This window comes from Syngnathoides biaculeatus, chromosome 17, assembly GCF_019802595.1.
Source record: "Syngnathoides biaculeatus isolate LvHL_M chromosome 17, ASM1980259v1, whole genome shotgun sequence".
In the NCBI taxonomy this organism is placed as follows: Eukaryota; Metazoa; Chordata; class Actinopteri; order Syngnathiformes; family Syngnathidae; genus Syngnathoides; species Syngnathoides biaculeatus.
The window spans coordinates 15,944,275-15,962,555 of NC_084656.1; the positions used below are offsets into that span (position 1 = coordinate 15,944,275).

General features: G+C 41.3%; 1 protein-coding gene and 1 pseudogene across 1 annotated transcript in view; both read right to left on the bottom strand.

Annotated features, from left to right (window-relative positions):
* ank1b (ankyrin 1, erythrocytic b) overlaps window positions 1-18,281 on the bottom strand; it is a 72,422-nt gene that overhangs the window by 41,224 nt on the left and 12,917 nt on the right. The window contains exon 2 of the mRNA XM_061800890.1: window positions 1,915-2,016. Coding sequence (XP_061656874.1) covers window positions 1,915-2,016 — 102 coding nt within the window. The remainder of the gene's footprint in view (window positions 1-1,914; window positions 2,017-18,281) is intronic.
* On the bottom strand, window positions 13,782-13,903 carry LOC133491291 (5S ribosomal RNA; annotated as a pseudogene).

Below are 18,281 nucleotides of genomic sequence, written 5' to 3' on the forward strand. Positions count from 1 at the left end.
GGGAACAACCTCTTTCCCTCAGTGAGACCATTGAAGATGGGTTGTGGCTGGGTCTTTCAACATAACAGTGACCCGAAGCACAAAGCCAGGAAAACCACGGAGTGGCCCCGTGAGAAGCATATCAAAGTTCTGGCGTGGCCTATCCAGTCTTCAGACCTAAACCGGATAGAAAATCTTTGGAGGGAGCTGAAACTCCGTGTTTCTCAGCGACAGCCCATAAACCTGTCTGATCTAGAGAAGATCTGTGTGGAGGAGTGGGCCAAAATCCCTCCTGCAGTCTGTGCAAACCTGGTAAACAACGACAGTAAACGTTTGACCTCTGTAATTGAAAACAAAGGCTACTGTACCAAATAGTAACATTGGTTTTCTCACTGTAAGTCTAGTGTAGAGCTATCCTTGTCACAGCGAGTCAGTGCCCTTTTAGTTTGTCCACGTCTTGTCAAGTTTCTTGGTTTGTTCCAGTCATCGGATCACGTTTCATGTTTTTGGATCCTGCCTTTGTCTAGCATTTTTGTGCCTCTGCCTTGTCATACTGCTACATCTGGTATTGACCTGTTTCTGGAATGAAGCCACTCTGATCATTATGTCGTTGCCTGGGAGTCCTGAATTTGAGTCCGCCCCCGTGCCGCTGGCTCATGACAGAGAGTACTATACACATTTAAAGGCTTGGATTTCATTCCATTCCAGGACTGCAACAATGTGAACGAGTAGAAAGTTGAAGACAGAAGATTGAAAGAATGTTAATGTGAAATACTGAATCATTCATGTACACCACTTTACACAAAGGTGGAGAATCTCAAAGTCTTGCATTTTTAATTCTCTTTTCTGTCCTTTTTATTAGTCCCTGCCCTGCGAGGATACTGCACACAGACTTTCCTCCTAGGACGCAGTGACATTATGCGTTGCAATTAAATGATCCACTAAAGAATTCAAGTAAAAGCAAAGGTTTGTCCTCTGCAGAATAAAATGTAATTCTTCAGGGTTTTCATTCAGGCTGTTTCATAATCATGGCCTCATTACTGTGGGAAATCCTCGTACCTTCCAACGTGTTATGAAATACAGCTCCATGAGCTAGCAATACAGCTTATCTATTTTTATTTACTTCTTCATCCATCCATCCATCCATCCATCCATCCACTTTTTAATCGGATTTCTCCTCATTGGGGTCGTGAGGGAGCTGGAGTCTGTCCAAGCTGACTTTGGGCGAGAGGCGGGGTCCACCCTGGACAGGTAGCCATTGGGGATGAGGGTAGCGTAATTGAAAAGATGACGCTAATAAATTATAAAAGAAGATATCGTCAGTATTAAAATATGACATGCGTAGTAGCACTACTGTTTGTTTTACAATGGCGGCTTCCCACTTTCCCCCTCGACTTGTGCAACATATTTCTTGTAATAAGCTTGACAGAGTATCACGCAGTCAAAGATAATTTGGGATGAATTTGACAGCATCCACTTTTCACGCCGTATTTCACAGAGGTGAACTCACCCAGAGGAAACCGAGGGAGGCATTGTGTTACGCCACTGAAGAATGAAATTAAAAAGTGGCAACAGAAAGGTGATAGCAGTATTATTATCCAAACGTTTGAGACATGTCAATTAAGTGGTTGTTATTTTGTGCTTGGACAAAAAGAATGGACTTAATGAACTTAATGAATCTTTTTGTCTTTTCTTCATTTCTTTATCACATCAGGTGTTGATATTGAGTGTTTTCCGACCGGCGATGAGCTCATTCCACTTTGTTCATTTTGGCTCTCTGACTTGTGGTTGATTCAAGTGTACTTTTGCAAGTCAGGTGGCTGATTGCTGATTGGCTCTCATATCAGGTATTAAAATACAGTGATCTACAAGTTATCAATCATGGAAATATACATCCAAATAGAGCGTGATCGCATTTTATTGTGATGTGCTTACTTGATTAGCTATATTGATGTCCAGTCCATTTTTGATGTGATCCAGAGCTTTGTCCAGGTTGCCCGAACGAGCTGCACGAAGAAAACTGGTGGCAGCGTCGGCCTGCAATGAAGACGGATGACGAATGTTAAAAACAAGTCAAAAAATACACTCGAGCAGAACTCTCCAATCATCTCAAAACACACTTGAGGAGATTCAACCATCCATTATTTTTCATACCGCATGTCTGTCCAGAGTGAGTGCTAATGGGGCATGGAATCAACTTTGGGAACCACTTTACTGTGTCAACTTGAAAAAAAGCAAAAGACTGAAGAGTTATATAATTTGGGGTTCAACCAAAATGTACTGAAAAAAAAACAAGTTCAATTTGTCTTTACAGTATGTGCAAGTTCAAAAAATATTACAGCAATTTTTAAAAAAAATTAAGGATTAACTCCACATGTTTTGCTTTTTCTTTGGCTTTGTGTTTTTGTGGTTGCATAGGAAATCACAATATGTGCATTGAAAAAAATTTAACTTCTTCTACCTCTTTCCTTTTCGCTTACTATAAAAATGTTCTACCTTCAAACCTTCAACAGAGGTTAAAGTGACTTAGTATTCATTTATGGACTTCTTTAGCTTTTTATATATACATTTTAATTGTTTTCTATATGTTTGACTGAAATGTCTTTTTGTTAATTTATTGGAGCGTTTGGAATGGATTAATGGGATTTACATTACTTCCTATTAGAAATATTGCACCAGTTTTCACACAAATTGGTTTTAGTCAGACTTTCTGGAACAGATTAATCACAAAAAACAAGCTTCCACTGTACTTGCACGTCCCACTGAAGAGTGTAAAAATGCTACTTAAAATATTGCATTTAGTTAATGTTTATATATATATATATATATATAAAACGATAAATATCTGGCCTTCAGGTTATAAATCCTATTCCACTTTGAAGCAAAACTATACAGTATACAAGACAATGGTATCACAGATAGTCTCAAAATGTATACAATGGAGCGTCACCCACGCAGCGAGCCGTGCAGTCATAGCTGAGCGCACATTTTGACGCGTGGCGTGCTGTCTGCCCGTCTGATCTCACAGGAGAATATGTGTGTGAGCTTTGTGTCTTGGAGTGTGCTCGCCCGACTACATTTATTTGTATTTTTTTCATCGGTCAATACAGCTGACCTGTACAATGAGAGACTTGCAATATTCCATTTTCTCGAACCATTCCTACCCTCCTTTCGGCAGCATCATTACGTGTCAGTTTGAGTTGTTCATCCCGAGGGCTTTGATGATTCCGAACTTCTCTCTCACATCTCTTTATCTCTGATGCACAAGCAGAAGAGTATGTGTTCCATTAAATTGCGTCTTCAAACAAATGTGATTATTTCCTCCTCCCTCCTTTTCCATGAACTAGTCTAATTGAACCTCATTTCAAGACAGTTAAACAAACATCCCCGCTATCATTTCCATTATATAATCTGATTTTTTCTTTTTTTTTTTAGCTTTGTACTTGTAACAACACAAAATTGGAAATTTCAAGTGTTCTACACAATTATCTGAATGTGCTTCGTCTCATCTGTGGTGAAGTGAGAGCACATTCTGACAAAGCTAGTTACTTTTCTGCAATATCTGATACGGAGGAAACCAAGGTTGTGACCCCAAAAAGTAATGACATGGTGAAGAACACTGACTTCTCTCAATAACTTCACAGCATTTTTTTTCTTACCATAAGCCCAAAATAAAACAAAAAAAAACTCCCCAGTTGATGCACCTGCCAAACTATATAGTGCATCCCCTTGGCGCAAGTGAATAAACAAATATCCAATTCCCTTTATTTAATAACCATCTTTTGTGGTCTCAAAAAAATACTGTAGGGACCTGTGCAAGTTAATAAAATAACAACATGCGTACAGCACCGTGTTTAGAATAAAAGCAGCATAACTCAAAGCGCGTCCAATTGTCACCGACCTACCTTAACACTGTTGGTGTAAATGGTTTAGGTCCTTCGTGGAGGAAAGGAGCTACTTTGTGACCATTGGAGGTGCTCGATCTCAGCGAATGGCAATGAACTATGGGGTCCCTCAGGGGTCAGTTCTCTGACCTCTCCTATTCTGCCTGTATATGCTACCCCTTGGTTCAAATTCTTCAAAACTTTAATTTTGACTACTATAGCTATGCAGATGACACACAGTTACAGTAATTTAGCAGTGTCTCCAGATGACTGCAGTTCAATTCCGGTATTGTGCCACTGTCTAAATCAGATAAATAACTGGATGAGCCAAAATTTTCTTCAACTAAATCACAACAAAACTGAGACAATTGTTTTTGGCAACAAGAAAAAGAGAATTGCTGTTAGTAAACACCTGGACTCTCTATCTTTAAAAACCAAAGAACAAGTCCGAAACCTTGGTGTTCTGATTGATTCCAACCTGACTTTCAACAATCATATCAAATCAATCACAAAAACTGCCTTCTCATGTTTTTTACAATATATCCACTTTTTGATCATATTACTTGCACTGTATGCGGTTTTAATTGTAATACTAGTAGTAATATTTTGTTTGTCATTTTTATGCCATTTTAAATATTATATCTCTTTTTTTTCAAATGCCTTTAATCATGTAAAGCACATTGAGTTACCTCGTGTATGTAATGCACTATACAAATACATTTGCTTTGCTTTGTCGAAAGAAAGCCACATTTTTATAAATTACAATCAAATTAAAGTCACTAGATATAGCAGAATCTAACTGACTCTTATGCAGAAACTAGTTCATTTTGCGCCGCAAACAAGAGCTCTAGTATACAAAAACTACCTCTGAAGATACAAGCAGACAAACAGTGAAAAGACACTAAAAATAAGTGGGAGGGCAAAACAGGATGTTGGTTAAACGATGGATCACATTAATGAACCGTCACAGATTGGAACAAAGACCTACTTCTAGTGCAGAAGAGTGATGAACAAGCAAGTAAGCAAACACAAACACATATGATCCTTCTTCTGACGGCCAATTCTCGCAGCATATCGTACTGGGTGTGTTCTAACAGATACTTCCCGTCATAGATGTGAACCCAACGTATACGCAGCGAGTCGAGTTTACTTATACAGCACTTAAAGGGGAAAACCAGTGCTTTGCATGACAGTGTATCAATAGGTCATGTAATATGCACCCTACTTTGACAATGTGATGTTAAATCCTCTCTCATTTAATCGTGTTTTGAAAAGATTTTTATCGGCAATGATGAATTTTCAGGGGCGCTGTCATTTTCGCGAGTCACATGATCTACGTGGGCGTATGTGACGTGTACCGTGCCGCCACAAAGGCTCGATTACATGGGACACCATTATGCCCAGTGCTGATTTCTTGGATTTATCCTCATCTGATGAATAAATCGCAGTATCGGTTGATCGGGAAGACAGTGCATGTAAACAAAGGCCCCCGGGTTCTTCGGACGGGGATCACGCGGAGTCTGACGAGCGAGCTCGGCGGCGGCCTGCAACTTCGTATATCACTTTTCACCCTCAAATTGTGGCAGGCTGTGCATTCCGGCTGACATTTCCTAGACCATCCGCCTCCACCATCACAGAAGCTGCCCATACGATACAAAAAGGCAGTATAACAGTGAATGTGCCACCTACATCAATTGGAGCAATTGACAATCAATGTTTATCTCATAACACGACAAAACACTTTAAATAAAATCAATTTGATGCTCTGAGACTCAAAACCTAATCAGAATGCAGGAAGTGCCAAACTGTAGCCTAAAGTACACGCAGGCAAAATTGCTTTCCAAACTATATCCAAACACAATAGTAATATTGGTAGCATCCATTCACAAATTGAATAGCGCAGCTATACATTTCCATGCAGGAAAGTGGCACAGATCGATGTCAAGATGAAGTCACCGCGCTGAGAATTAAAAATCAATAGCTGGGCTCCACAGAGTGGCAGCTGCTCCAGTTTTAATGTGATACGAGAGTGGTAGCACTCCAGACTCTATAGACAAGCCAGTCAAAGTCATACACAGAGGGGGGATATGGTGCAAAGTATCTTATTGCTTAAAATTTGCACCGTTATTGTTACAGTATATGACTTGCTCCCAAGTCACAGTAATAGTGCACTTCAGTTTTTGGTGTCCTACATCTAGGACTAAATTACCTGCAAAGGGCTACAACACCATATTATGGTTAATAGAAGGACAAGGAACAGGTAAACTTACACATTAGCCATAGGATGCACGTGCAGTGAAGAAAATAAATATTTGAACACCTTGCTATATTGCAAGTTCCACTTAGAAATCACAATCATTTCGCCAAGCTGCTTAACAATTTCAACAAAGCCCTTTCCAGCTGTGTGGAGTTGTACAATTTTGTCTCTGGTGTCTTTGGACAGTTCTTTGGTCTTTGCCATGTTACAAGTTTGAGTCTTACTGATTGTAGGGGGTAGACGGGTCTCTTTATGCAGCTAACGATCTCACACAGGTTTCAGGATGATACATAAAGTGGGGGAGGACTTTTAAAGGCGGACTAACAGGTCTTTGAGGGTCAGAATTCTAGTTGATTGACAGGTGTTCAAATACTTATTTAGAGCTTTATCACACAAATAAATCATACATTGTGATTTCTGGATTTTTCTTCTTTTTTTTCTCCTCCACTAACAAGCGTTGAAGACATTCTCGTGCAGTCCATGCATATTTTAACATGGTGTCTCTTCTGTTGATACGACTCCTTCATCAAATGTGGCAATGATCTGCGATGCGCTGGTAATGGCCCAGATTAAAACAAGATTAAAAACAAAATCTGGAGTGAAGAATTGTAGTTCTGTGTCATATTCTCCTAAAAAGCCCGCGTGATGCCTGCAAAATATTTCTTCATGTCTTCGCAAAAGAACGGTTGCAAACGTGCCATCTATTTTGCTGAGTGCCAAATTTCTCATTGCCAGTCAAACAATGATAAGACATCAGAACAAGGATCTTCCTGTTGTCTCTTTATTCCCCGCGCTAAAGCGGAGCATCTGAAATATTTATAGCCTGTGTCAGGCCATTGCTTCAGCACACCATTGCAATTAAGGCATACTTTTTTTCCCTGCCTACATTCTGTATCCTCACCTTTTATAGAAATTGTAAGGTTGTTTTGGGGGATTCAAAGCCAATAACAATGCCAAAGTCATCCGAGGCACAAGGAAAGGTCTCTCGCATTTAAAAAAATGATTTATAAGATGGTAAAAATTGTTGCGTCTCAGTAAATGGGAAATATTAATTCAAATCATCCACACATTCCTGAGCACCAGACATTTTTCTACCGAGAGGCCTGAAATCAGGTCAGGGAAATTTATACTGTATATCTTAGTATTTAAGTCAGTAGCAAAGAACTCCGCCTACCTCTCCGCTCCTGAGCCAGCGCTGTCAACAAAACAAATGTGTGTTCTCACAAAGTGGGTGGGTCTTCTACACGGAGGCAACCAATCAGAGAAAAAGGGGTGGTCTTAGCCAAATATGGACAAAGCAGATAGAAAACTGGGTCAAACAGAAGTAGCTGTCAAACGGGCCTTTACTGGCTGAATTCATAGTAGTAACAGTTTGGACTCTGTAATAAATAATTCCACATATTACATAGCGTAATGGGAAAGTTTGCAAATAACCAAACAAATTGTGAGGTTTAGCAGCATGACTCAAAATGAGAGGCTCGTCTTTTTAATGTTACACAGGAACATAATGTGTTTTTTCCTTTTTGGAAAAAAAAAATCAAGTAGGCCAAATATAGAAGCTGGTGTTCACGGAGTTCTTGCATCTTTTGCTTTTGCAGTGAAGTGCATCCTGTTACATTTTTCTTCAAAATGCATAATTCATTGGCGTCCCTTTTAATTTTTGGTTAGGGCGCGTCTCATTTTTATTGGTCTAACTCTGTGCAAGAGAATACTCGTTTGGATTGCAGAGAAGACGGGCTTTTGGCTTTGTTGACTTCCTTCTCGGCATTGTTCTGCATCTAATTGGTTTCAGATTAAGACACAGGGCGAGCCAGCGTGGATGCAAACGCACAAATGCGCCCTTAGTCACTCAGCCACACGTAATGTCCATATTTCTTCCTCCCAAAGCCTGCCTCCCCTCTCGCGCTTCTCGTAACCTTTCAATATTCATGAGCGCTGCAGAAATGCTACCTGCAAGGCATGCTGGGTTAGCCCTAGACCTCAGAGAGTCTGCTGCTGACGTCATCACTCGGTGCTGACATTCTGGGCAACCTGCCCTCTCACAGTAACCGGACCAAAGTCAACGTTGCAGTGCCAGGACGTTGATATTTGAAAAAAGAAAAAGATACATTGTTAGGAGAAACTCACAGGAGAGGGTTTAAAGAAGTGGCTTCATGATTCATGCAATCCAAAGCTCTATGTCGGACGATAGAAAATGTGAGGAAGAAATGTGTGCATAGCTAATGCAACACACAGCAGCACACGCCCAAATAAAGATAATATACAATGCCTACGAAAGCACCGAGCAGTCAGCAGAAGGAGTGATGGACAGAAAGGAAGACAGGAAAGGCATATTGGGAAAGGGAGAAGGGGAATTGTAGAATACTTCCCAATGGAAACCGTATAGGGTATCGAATGGAATGAATAAGTGAGAGGTCGTAGAGGGATGAAGGGGAACGGTTGCTGAATACAAACATAAACGGGTGCACATGCATTGATTGAAATCAGTCAATCATTTTGGATCAATCCATGAGTTTATGACTCAAAGGTCGCTTTACAAAGTCTGGACACGCCTAATGGATTTGATCACTTGATAGTTACAAAGAGAGGGAGCAATTATTTCAAGACTAACTATTTTGCTGTATAAACAAGCGTAGAAATAGAGACACTTAACAAAAATATTATGTAGTTATAGAGTTATGTTATTATGTTTTAGTTATGTATTTATATTGTGAATTCTGGGCTACATGCTGTATTGCGCAGGCCATCCTGATTAATGAAATCCATGGTCCACCTACTTCATATTGACTAAAATATATTACCAATTGAAGTAGGTGATACATCCACACAAATTCTAGATTACAACAAGACAGGCTCTTCATTAATACGCATCTACTTTACATGCAAGTGTTTTTGTCTGACCTTTTTTTTTGTTTTTTTTTTTTGCAAAAATTAAAAAATCCTGACAAACAAAAACACGCAGCATTACAATTAGCCCTGCCGTCAACAGGCAGTCACAGGAGCTGACATATGCTCCTCACAGCATGATGCGAAGTGAATGCACCGCAAGATGAGAATACGACGCGGGCAAAATGACATCACTGGGCTTGCGTGTGGAATGGAAACCCTTCCGCACTCATGCAATTTGCAAAACGACATAATTGACAATCAAGGGACGAGTTATGGTTGAGCTAAAAAGTGCACACAAACAGAAAACAAAGCCAAGCCACATCATTGCCAAATGTCAAATTACAACGCAATGAACATTTTTCATTTCTTAAGTGCAGTAATGTCAACACTGCTTGTAGCACAAATGAGCCCTCATGAACTTTGCTGGAAAAACAAATCTACTGTAGGTGCGCTGTTGTGTTTGCGGGAGGGAGTAGGTTGAGCCACCCCCGGTGAGGCTTTGCGGGTTGTCGCTAATCACACGCCGGTCGGTGAGTCCCATCAGTAAGCAACATGTTGTGAGGAGATTTTGGGCTCAAGGTGGGCTACAGTTGAATGAGGGAGGATAATAGTGAACAAATGGAGGATGAACGAGGGGGACAAGATCACACGGCATCTGCGGTCACCACTTTTGATGTTATAAAAAGTCATCTAACCCGAATTCAAAACTTCACCATCGATGATGTAAAAAAATCTGTAAAATGTCTTCAAGGTGATATGAAAAACAATAAGTATGTTGGATGGGAAAACAACCTTGACATGCCACCACAAGACTAATTGCACTGAATCCTGCGGCTCGTCTGATGGATTTCTCGAAGTGACGACTGCTCCCTGAGGCCACTCAATCCAAGTCCTTATGATTCAGCACTCTGCAATAATCAGAAGGATGGTTCGACCCACGAGGAGACATTTTTCAGTGGTACAAGGTGTCTGGGCTTCAGACCTGAAGTCTAAGAAGATTGAGATCAGGCAGTGTCAATGTGAAGTAAAACAATTTGTTTTAAGATTCATATCATGAGACCAGAAATAATGAAACGAAAAAGCACATTCGTTGTCAACATTTTTCAAACCTAAAGAGAAGCTTTTGCTTCATTTTCAGACCAAACATAGGTTAAAAATCACCAATCACTGTCAACCACAGACAAGCTAGAGCAGGGGTGGCCAGACTTTTTTACCCCAAGATCTACATTTCAAGCAGCCAGCCTCTCGCGAGCCACCAACGTCATCTCATCCTGCACTTTCTGCTTTGGCCAGAGACCAGACCTTTCCCACTCGGTAAAGAGAAAATCTCGTCCAGTTTAACCACTTTTTCTTCGATTATTCACATACTCCGACAGTCATTCCATCTTAAAACAACAGCATTTCTTTTTTAAATGTCTCCATTAATATCAAAAGTAAACATATGCAGCATGTCTCGCTCGTCTCTGCTCTACATTGCCCAGACTGTGTTGCTAAAAAAAAAAGCAGCGGTGGTGGTTGCTGTCATTATAAAACACATTGATGAGCTGCGTAAGTACTGTAACATTTGTAATTATGAGTGTATGTTTTTAAGAGCGGGGATGGGGGGTGTGTGTAAGGTAAACAAGGAAAAAGAAAGTGTGGCAGAACAGTGGTCATTGTTAGAGAAAGTTCCGTGTGCTGCCTAAAAGAAACCAGTGGCCTCTTCTTTTCATTTTTTACAGTACGTATGTGAATTGTGCCTATGGATGTAACAACCAGTCATCCCTCACTCATTGAATGACATTGCAAAATGCCACAAACTGAATAGCTGTATGTTATACTTTCAATTTGCATTGGATTATTATTATTATTTTTTGCACGCAATGCAGAATATCTGCGAAGAGACTGCATCAGCGGTGCACAATCGTGCACGCGCACAGTTTAGATGGAACATTGGCTGACGTCTTTTTTTTTTTTTACGTCGTCCAGCTAGAGACTCTGTGACATAATCTTGCAATATTTTCTCTGTCACACCACGAGAAACCGGCACTGAAAAATACGGGCCAGACAAGCTGACACATCGCATTAGCGGAACGCTGCACTTCATTCGGAGGTGCACCAATCATCCTAATCACTCAAATGTTGTTGATTCTTGTTGACACACATCACGCTGAGATAAGCAACAACACGGAACACATCTAAAACATCCATCTGTCCGTTTTCTATAAATCTTAGCCTATTCAGAGTTTCAGGTGAGCTGGATCTGACTCAAAGCAAAAGGATTATTACACCTCGGACTGGTCACCAGCCAATCACATAAAGGGACAGACGACCATTCATACTCACATTCCCACTGGCAAATTGGGAACTGAACACACACGGCGTGCCCTAATGTCAGGCGAGCGTACCACTACTATATATATATATATATATATATATATATATATATAGATATATATAGATATATATAGATATATAGATATAGATATATATATATATATAGATATATAATATACAGTAGCAATTTTTTGCTGTGCTTAATCACTGTTGCAAGAGCAATAGTAGCACATGCAAGCCATCTGAATGAAGGCCAGGTAAGAAAAGCATCTTGGCATCTTAGCTGTGCTGATTCCATTTTTGTTTCTCACAATGCATTTGGAACGTGCATCAATTACCTGCAGATTTTCGGTATTTGCGCTCCAGGCCTCTCCCTATTCCCTGCGTACAGTGCACGTCCACTGCAGTCCATTTGGCTTTGTTTTAAAGGAGAAATCCAGTGCTTTGCATGAACAGTGTATCCAATAGGTCATGTAATATGTACCCTATTTTGACAATGTGATGCTAAATTCTCTCTTGTGTAATAGTGTTTTGAGAAGATTTTTATGATTTCATGATGTACGTGGGCGTATGTGACGTGTTCCATGCCGTTCCAAACGCTGGATTACATGGGACACCATGATGCCCAGCGCTGATTTCTCAGATTTATCCTAATCTGATAAAGAAATAGCAGTATCACTTGATCGGGAAGACGGAGGAATACTTCCATCCAGATTTGAACCTGTGGCTGTAATTAATGTTGAATGTTCGGATGTTTCTTTGGACTGAATGACGCGGAGTCTGATTATATGGAGGCCTACGCGTGACATAAGTGCATAAACAAAGGACCCTGGGAGCTCCGGGCCGGCAGCCACAGATGGTTCTTTGGATGGAAATGACGCGGAATCTGATGAGCGAGCACTGGCGGCAGGCCGCGAGCCGATTTCTCCGCTGCCTGGAAGCTCAGTTCGTGGCCCGCCGCTGCCCCCTTCGATAACCCCGGACGCCGAAGCTAGGCTAAAGGCCTCCGCCGCCACCGAAGCTCGGCTAAAGGCCTTCCCAGACGTCAAAGCTCGGCTCGCAGCCCGCCGCCGGAGCTCATGGCCCGCCTTCGGTGGCAGCAGAGGCCTTTAGCCTAGCTTCGGTGTCCGGCGCTAATGGCCCCCACCGCCTGGAACCTCGGCTCGTGGCGTCATTCCCGTCCGACGAACCACTTGCGGCTGCCGGCCCGGAGCTCCCGGGGGTTTTTTTTTACTCACTTATGTCGTGTGTAGGCCTCCGAGTAGTCAGACTCAGCGTCTTTTGCCCGAAGAACCATCCGAATATTCAACATTAATTACAGCCACAGGTTCAAATCTGTATGGAAGTATTCCTCCATCTTCCCGATCAACGGATACTTCTATTTCTTCATCAGATGAGGTTAAATCTGAGAAATGAGCGCTGGGCAAAATGCTCTCCCTTGTAATCCAGCATTTGGAACGGCACGGTACACGTCACATATGCCCACGTAGATAATGTGACTCGTGAAAATGACAGCGCCCCTGAAAGTTCGTAATTGTCGATAAAAATCTTCACAAAATACTATTAAATGAGAGACGATTTAACATCAAATTGTCAAAATATGGTACATATTACATGACCTATTGGATACACTGTTCATGCAAACCACTGGATTTCTCCCTTAAAGTCCAGATTCACGTTAAATAAATCCTTACTTTGTTACTTCTGTTAAAATGATGCCAAAAAAACTCCTCCCCTCAGTTGAGTTACTGTAGAGTAAATGAACTCCAGGACACTATTTGCAGAAATTGGGTAATTTATTTGGTCTGGGTCACAGGGAGGATCCAATTTGTCTTGATCTGAGGAAGTCTGGGAAAGCCAGCATCATAGAAAGGCCCATATCATAAGACTGGTCTGGACTCTTAGTCTAGGAACTGGGGGAAGAAATGTGTCCTAATTTTACTCATTTAGAAGGCCGGTAGAGCCTTCTTGGGCTGTAAGATGTGCTGATAATGCAGGTGAGCTCGCATGCGAGTAGGCCATGGAGACACTCCTGTTGCGGCTGCAATTTAAAACTGGGACACAGCTTGTAGAAATAGAGCCCAAAAAACACATTCAATTGACACTAATTTGGAGCAGTGCAGTGTGGGTTCAACATCCCACAATTGTAGGCCTCCCTCCAGATGGCAAAGACATTCTGAGATATTTCAGGCTGGGGAAAGAATATAGGCCTTCCAGTTGCGTCCTTCCAAAATAAAATAAAAGCAGGCTGCATTTCACAGCACCGGAAAACCCAGACAGCTTCGCCAGGTGTATTCGACCTTAACTGAGAGACGCCTTCTTCTTCTTTTCCTTTCGGCTTGACCCATTAGGAGTCGCCACAGCGTGTCATCTAAAATGAACGCATATTTGTTTGGCACAGTTTTACGCCAGATACCCTTCCTGACGCAACCCCTTTGTATTTAGCCGGGGAGAGAAGCTTACAGTACCTGGTATTCCCAGGCGGTCTCATCCCATCCAACTACTAACCAGGGCCAAACCCACCTAGCTTCCGAGATCTGACGAGATCGGGCGTTCTCAGGGTAGCATGGCCGTAAGCTAACTGAGACATGCCTACAAACTGAAATAAGTATTGAATGAGTGGTGTGAAGTGTTTGTGTCTTGACTTGGTCAAATACCCTTCTTTACGGAGGCGTATTACTGCCACACCAAAAAAGCTTCACATAATTATGTGAAACACGACCTTTTTTTGGGGTGTGTGGCAGTAATACCCTTCCGTACTTCTTGAACACACAATGCTTTAAAAAGTTTTAGTAGACTGGTGATGATCGGACTCAGTATGATGGAGGCTATGCACTTAGATTCAGACGTTCAAGTACGAGAGAGCACTAGTGCGGCATTCATACATGCAGCAGTTGCCCCATCTTAAAGATTAGGTCATGTGCAAATAAAAGGGTTTCTCTCTTTCATCTTGACGTCCCCCGCGGGAAGACTGGTGCACCGAAAGCCGCAAACACCTCGTCAGATGGTCAGTTAGTTTTGTAGTATCAGCCGCAGATGTGTGAATAATGACATCAAACTCAAAGTTGATGATGCCGCAACAGAACATCGGTGCATGTATAACTTTTGCAGACTGGCCTGGCTCCATTTGCTGTTTAGCCGTAAAAGGACATAAAGGCTATGAAGCAAATGTGCCAATATTCCTTTAGAAAACTGCTTTGTCTTCTGTGGTTTGTCCTTCCATAATCTGGCACTGTTGCCTTGATTTATTTCTATTTCCATCTGTTGCACAGTTCTCGCTAATTTCCTGTTGTTCTAACGCAACTCTCATTATATTTTATTACATACAGGCTGTTCCAGTAAACCATGGCTACATTTATCGTAGTACTCAGCCTCCGCCTGTGCGGTTGGAGTAATAATGGAGGGATCCGATGGACCTGACCCCGATTGTTTACTGTACAAATGGCCACAATCCCGTCTGCGCTCGGTCCACTTGTCAGATAGCAAATACGGAGCATAAAAAGATCTACTTTTCTATTTTCGGCCCTCAGTTGTACAGATATTGTAAAGAAAGCATACAGTATATCAATTACATTAGCATCTCATGGCCAATAATAACAATCTTGGAGGAAGGTGAAAGAATATGAGTTTGACTTGCCCAGAAAAAAAAAAATTCTCATGTTAGTTAATGAGGCAAAATGTGCACACCCAATGGTAAATTATCATTTTCAACACATGAAGCACAACACATCCATAATATTAAATCAATGTCATCAGCGAATACATGCGCATGCATAAACACACACAAGCGGACAGGCTTTAATGATGATACTAGAAGTGTCATGTGGCTGCAGGTTGAGCGTTACAGCGGCACTGTGGAAAGGAAGTGACCGGAGTGACGTCGTTCCCGTGACTGGAAAGCCTGCATGATGGGAGGCCCTAACGTGACGTGACGTGACTCACTTTGGCTGACAGCGGCATTTTGAAGATTCAAGACATCAAAAACTTTTAATATTTTCTGATCCCCGCTCAGACAAATGATGTTCAAGAGTTTCTGGCACGATACATGCTTGATGTTTATTTGGGCTTTTTTGTGCCGTTTTCACAAAAACTGACATTGAAATTGGTGGTTGACTGAAATGGAATTTAGAATATTTGCAGTCTTTTGCCAAACTAAGAGTGAACAGAGTCATTTTTACAACATCGTCGATAACGTGAAATATTCATTCTTGTTCTTATTATGCCTGGTTGAGTTCATACTTTGCGGTAGCAATTTGAAACAACACAGTCATCTCGTACTTATTCATTGTCACAATTCATTCAACGTAACAAACAACATCAACTCTACATCTATTCTTGAAATAAATAAGCAAAATGAGTAATTAAAGGAAGCAAAATGAAGATATACTTGCACTCAAAGAAGTAAAAAGGGGAAGTGGAGAAGAACAAGATGGCTGCTAGCGAGACCGCAGGGTGTGTGTGGTGCTAGAAAAAACATTTGCTCTACGCAATGCTATGAAATTTAATGAGAAATTAAGTATTTACAGTAAAGCCGAGCTATTTAGGATTCACCATTTACTAACTCACACACTCCACTAGCTGTTACATCCTAAGATCCTTCCAAAATGTCTTTCCTCTTTTGATGTCAAATGTTAGCAGTTAGCTAGCTTCCAGGCTAGCGGCTTGACAACGTAGAGCAGCGTGATAGAAAGATTCCATTAATGGTCCAACCGGCAGATGAAAAGCAGGGGAGGGAGTTTCTCAAGTTTGATGTAATGAAAGGTCAGAGAAAGATCATTATTTCCAGTGGTGGAAGTTAATAGCGAGGAACAGAGTTTGTACAGTATTTCAAAAGTGAAATTATCTATCTGTGGATCACTGAAAATGATAAATCTCCAAAGTGGTAAATATGTCACTGTACTTGCTTTTCTGGTATATTGTTTCAAAATGTTGGATTTTTTTAAGGGTAATGTATAATCAATTTGAAATGATATGGAAGTGTTTTGGAATCATAGTTTGGGGTATATTTAAGGTTTAAGCTATTAGTATAGTCAATTGCAAACACTTTGTGGGGGGTAGTCGCATGGTGGGCTTGTGTCTTTCTAGGATTTTGAAGTCCATTTTCACAACTTTTTGAATATTAAAAGAGTAAGTAGTAACAAAGACAAGTGTACGGATACCAAGCAGTTAACAGTTTTTGATATATGATGTTACAGACTTTCTAAATCAAAGTCCTGTGGATAAGCCTTTTGGAACATCAAACTTTATTTGGGGTTAATCAGATTTGCATTAAATGGTGCCAGGTGCGTGCTGATTTCCATCCATCCAGTTTCATAACCGCTTATCCACACAAGGGTCCCGGGAAGTGCTGGAGCCTATCCCAGCTGTCAACGGGCAGGAGGCAGGGTACACTCCGAACTGGTTGCCACCCAATCGCAGGACGCATGGTGACAAACAACCAGCCACACTCACAATCACACCTAGGGGCAATTTAGAGTGTCCAATTAATGTTGCTTGTTTTTGGAATGTGGGAAGTAACCGGAGTGACCGGAGAAAACCCACACAGGCACGGGGAGAACATGTAAACTCCGCACAGGGGGGTCCGTGATTGAACCAATACTTCACCAGCTGATCCACTGTGCCGCTGTGCTGATTTCCATTAACATGGAATTTGAATGTGACTACAGTATTTAATTCCAAAGACATGAATAACTGCATTATCACAATTGTTTGATTTTAGATCCCCTTTTGAAAATATTTTTTAAAATTCAATTAAATAGAATTGTCTGAGGTATAGAGGCCACATTAATGGTGGAAGTATGTTTGAAATGATTTGTCTTGGTCTCATTTTTTTTATATCGCAAAAGTACAGATGAATACACACTAATAGGGGTGTGTAAACTATTTACCAAATCCGCAATGTTTTTTTTGTGGAAGCGGGTCCTGACCATTATAATGCAAAGTCATTTCCGCTGGGGAAGGAATGCATCAATAAGCAGAGGGGTGAAGAGCTTTGAGAGTCAACTCAGGAGAAGTAGCTGTCGCTTCTCGTCGCGTTCACAGGCGAGCTGCCGTCACTTAAGTGCTGATCCAAACACTGCAAAGTGACACCACAGAAAACAATGGCAACTGGTATTCGTGGGGTTGTTGGAAAACTGCTGATGTTCTGTTTTGATTGTTTCGCCGGTTTTCACAACGCGTCGAAAGCTATTTGGGATTCTGATTCACTTGGACGGACGTGTGCTTTTTATGCGTTCTCCTAATGAGAAAGAAGGTAATGTATCGTTGGGATAGCGGCCAGGCAGCAGATGAAATGGCCCATAATTCAATAACCAATCAATAACGGGTGACAGCGTTGACTTAAAACCGCACCTGCATTATTCCTTTATGGGCGGGATAAAAGTGACACTTGCTGGAAAACTTTCAGTACATTGAGAACATTTACATTTTTCAGTCATATATATATATATATTTTTATTTAGTTGTGATATAGGCACAAATGAAACAAATGCTTACTACAAGGACATGTCACAATGCTTCTATAACCAAGCTACGAGGCCCGAGTAGTGTAAACTAGGTTTCAAGCACATAAATTGTGACCTCTGCATTCCGAGATCTGGGGATACCATTTGAGAACATTTGTGTTCAGATGAAAGTTAGGAGAAGCCAGAAGGTCAAGAAAAAACATTACCGTAATTCCCGGCCTATAAACGACGACTTTTCACACGCTTTCAACTCTGCAGCTTATGCGGTGATGCAGCTAATTTGTGTATTTTTTCAAACGGCCGTACTCGACCGGGAAAGGTAAGAGTGTCACCGGTGGAATGTACATGCCAAGGAAGTGACTTTTACCTTCTTTTTTTTTAACCGGCCCTATTAGGTGTTTGCTGTGCGCTAGCTAGTGTTACTGCCGTGTCTCAGTGATTTTTACTAGTATGTTTTTTTTTTAACTGGCCCTGTTAGCGGCAGGCTAGCGA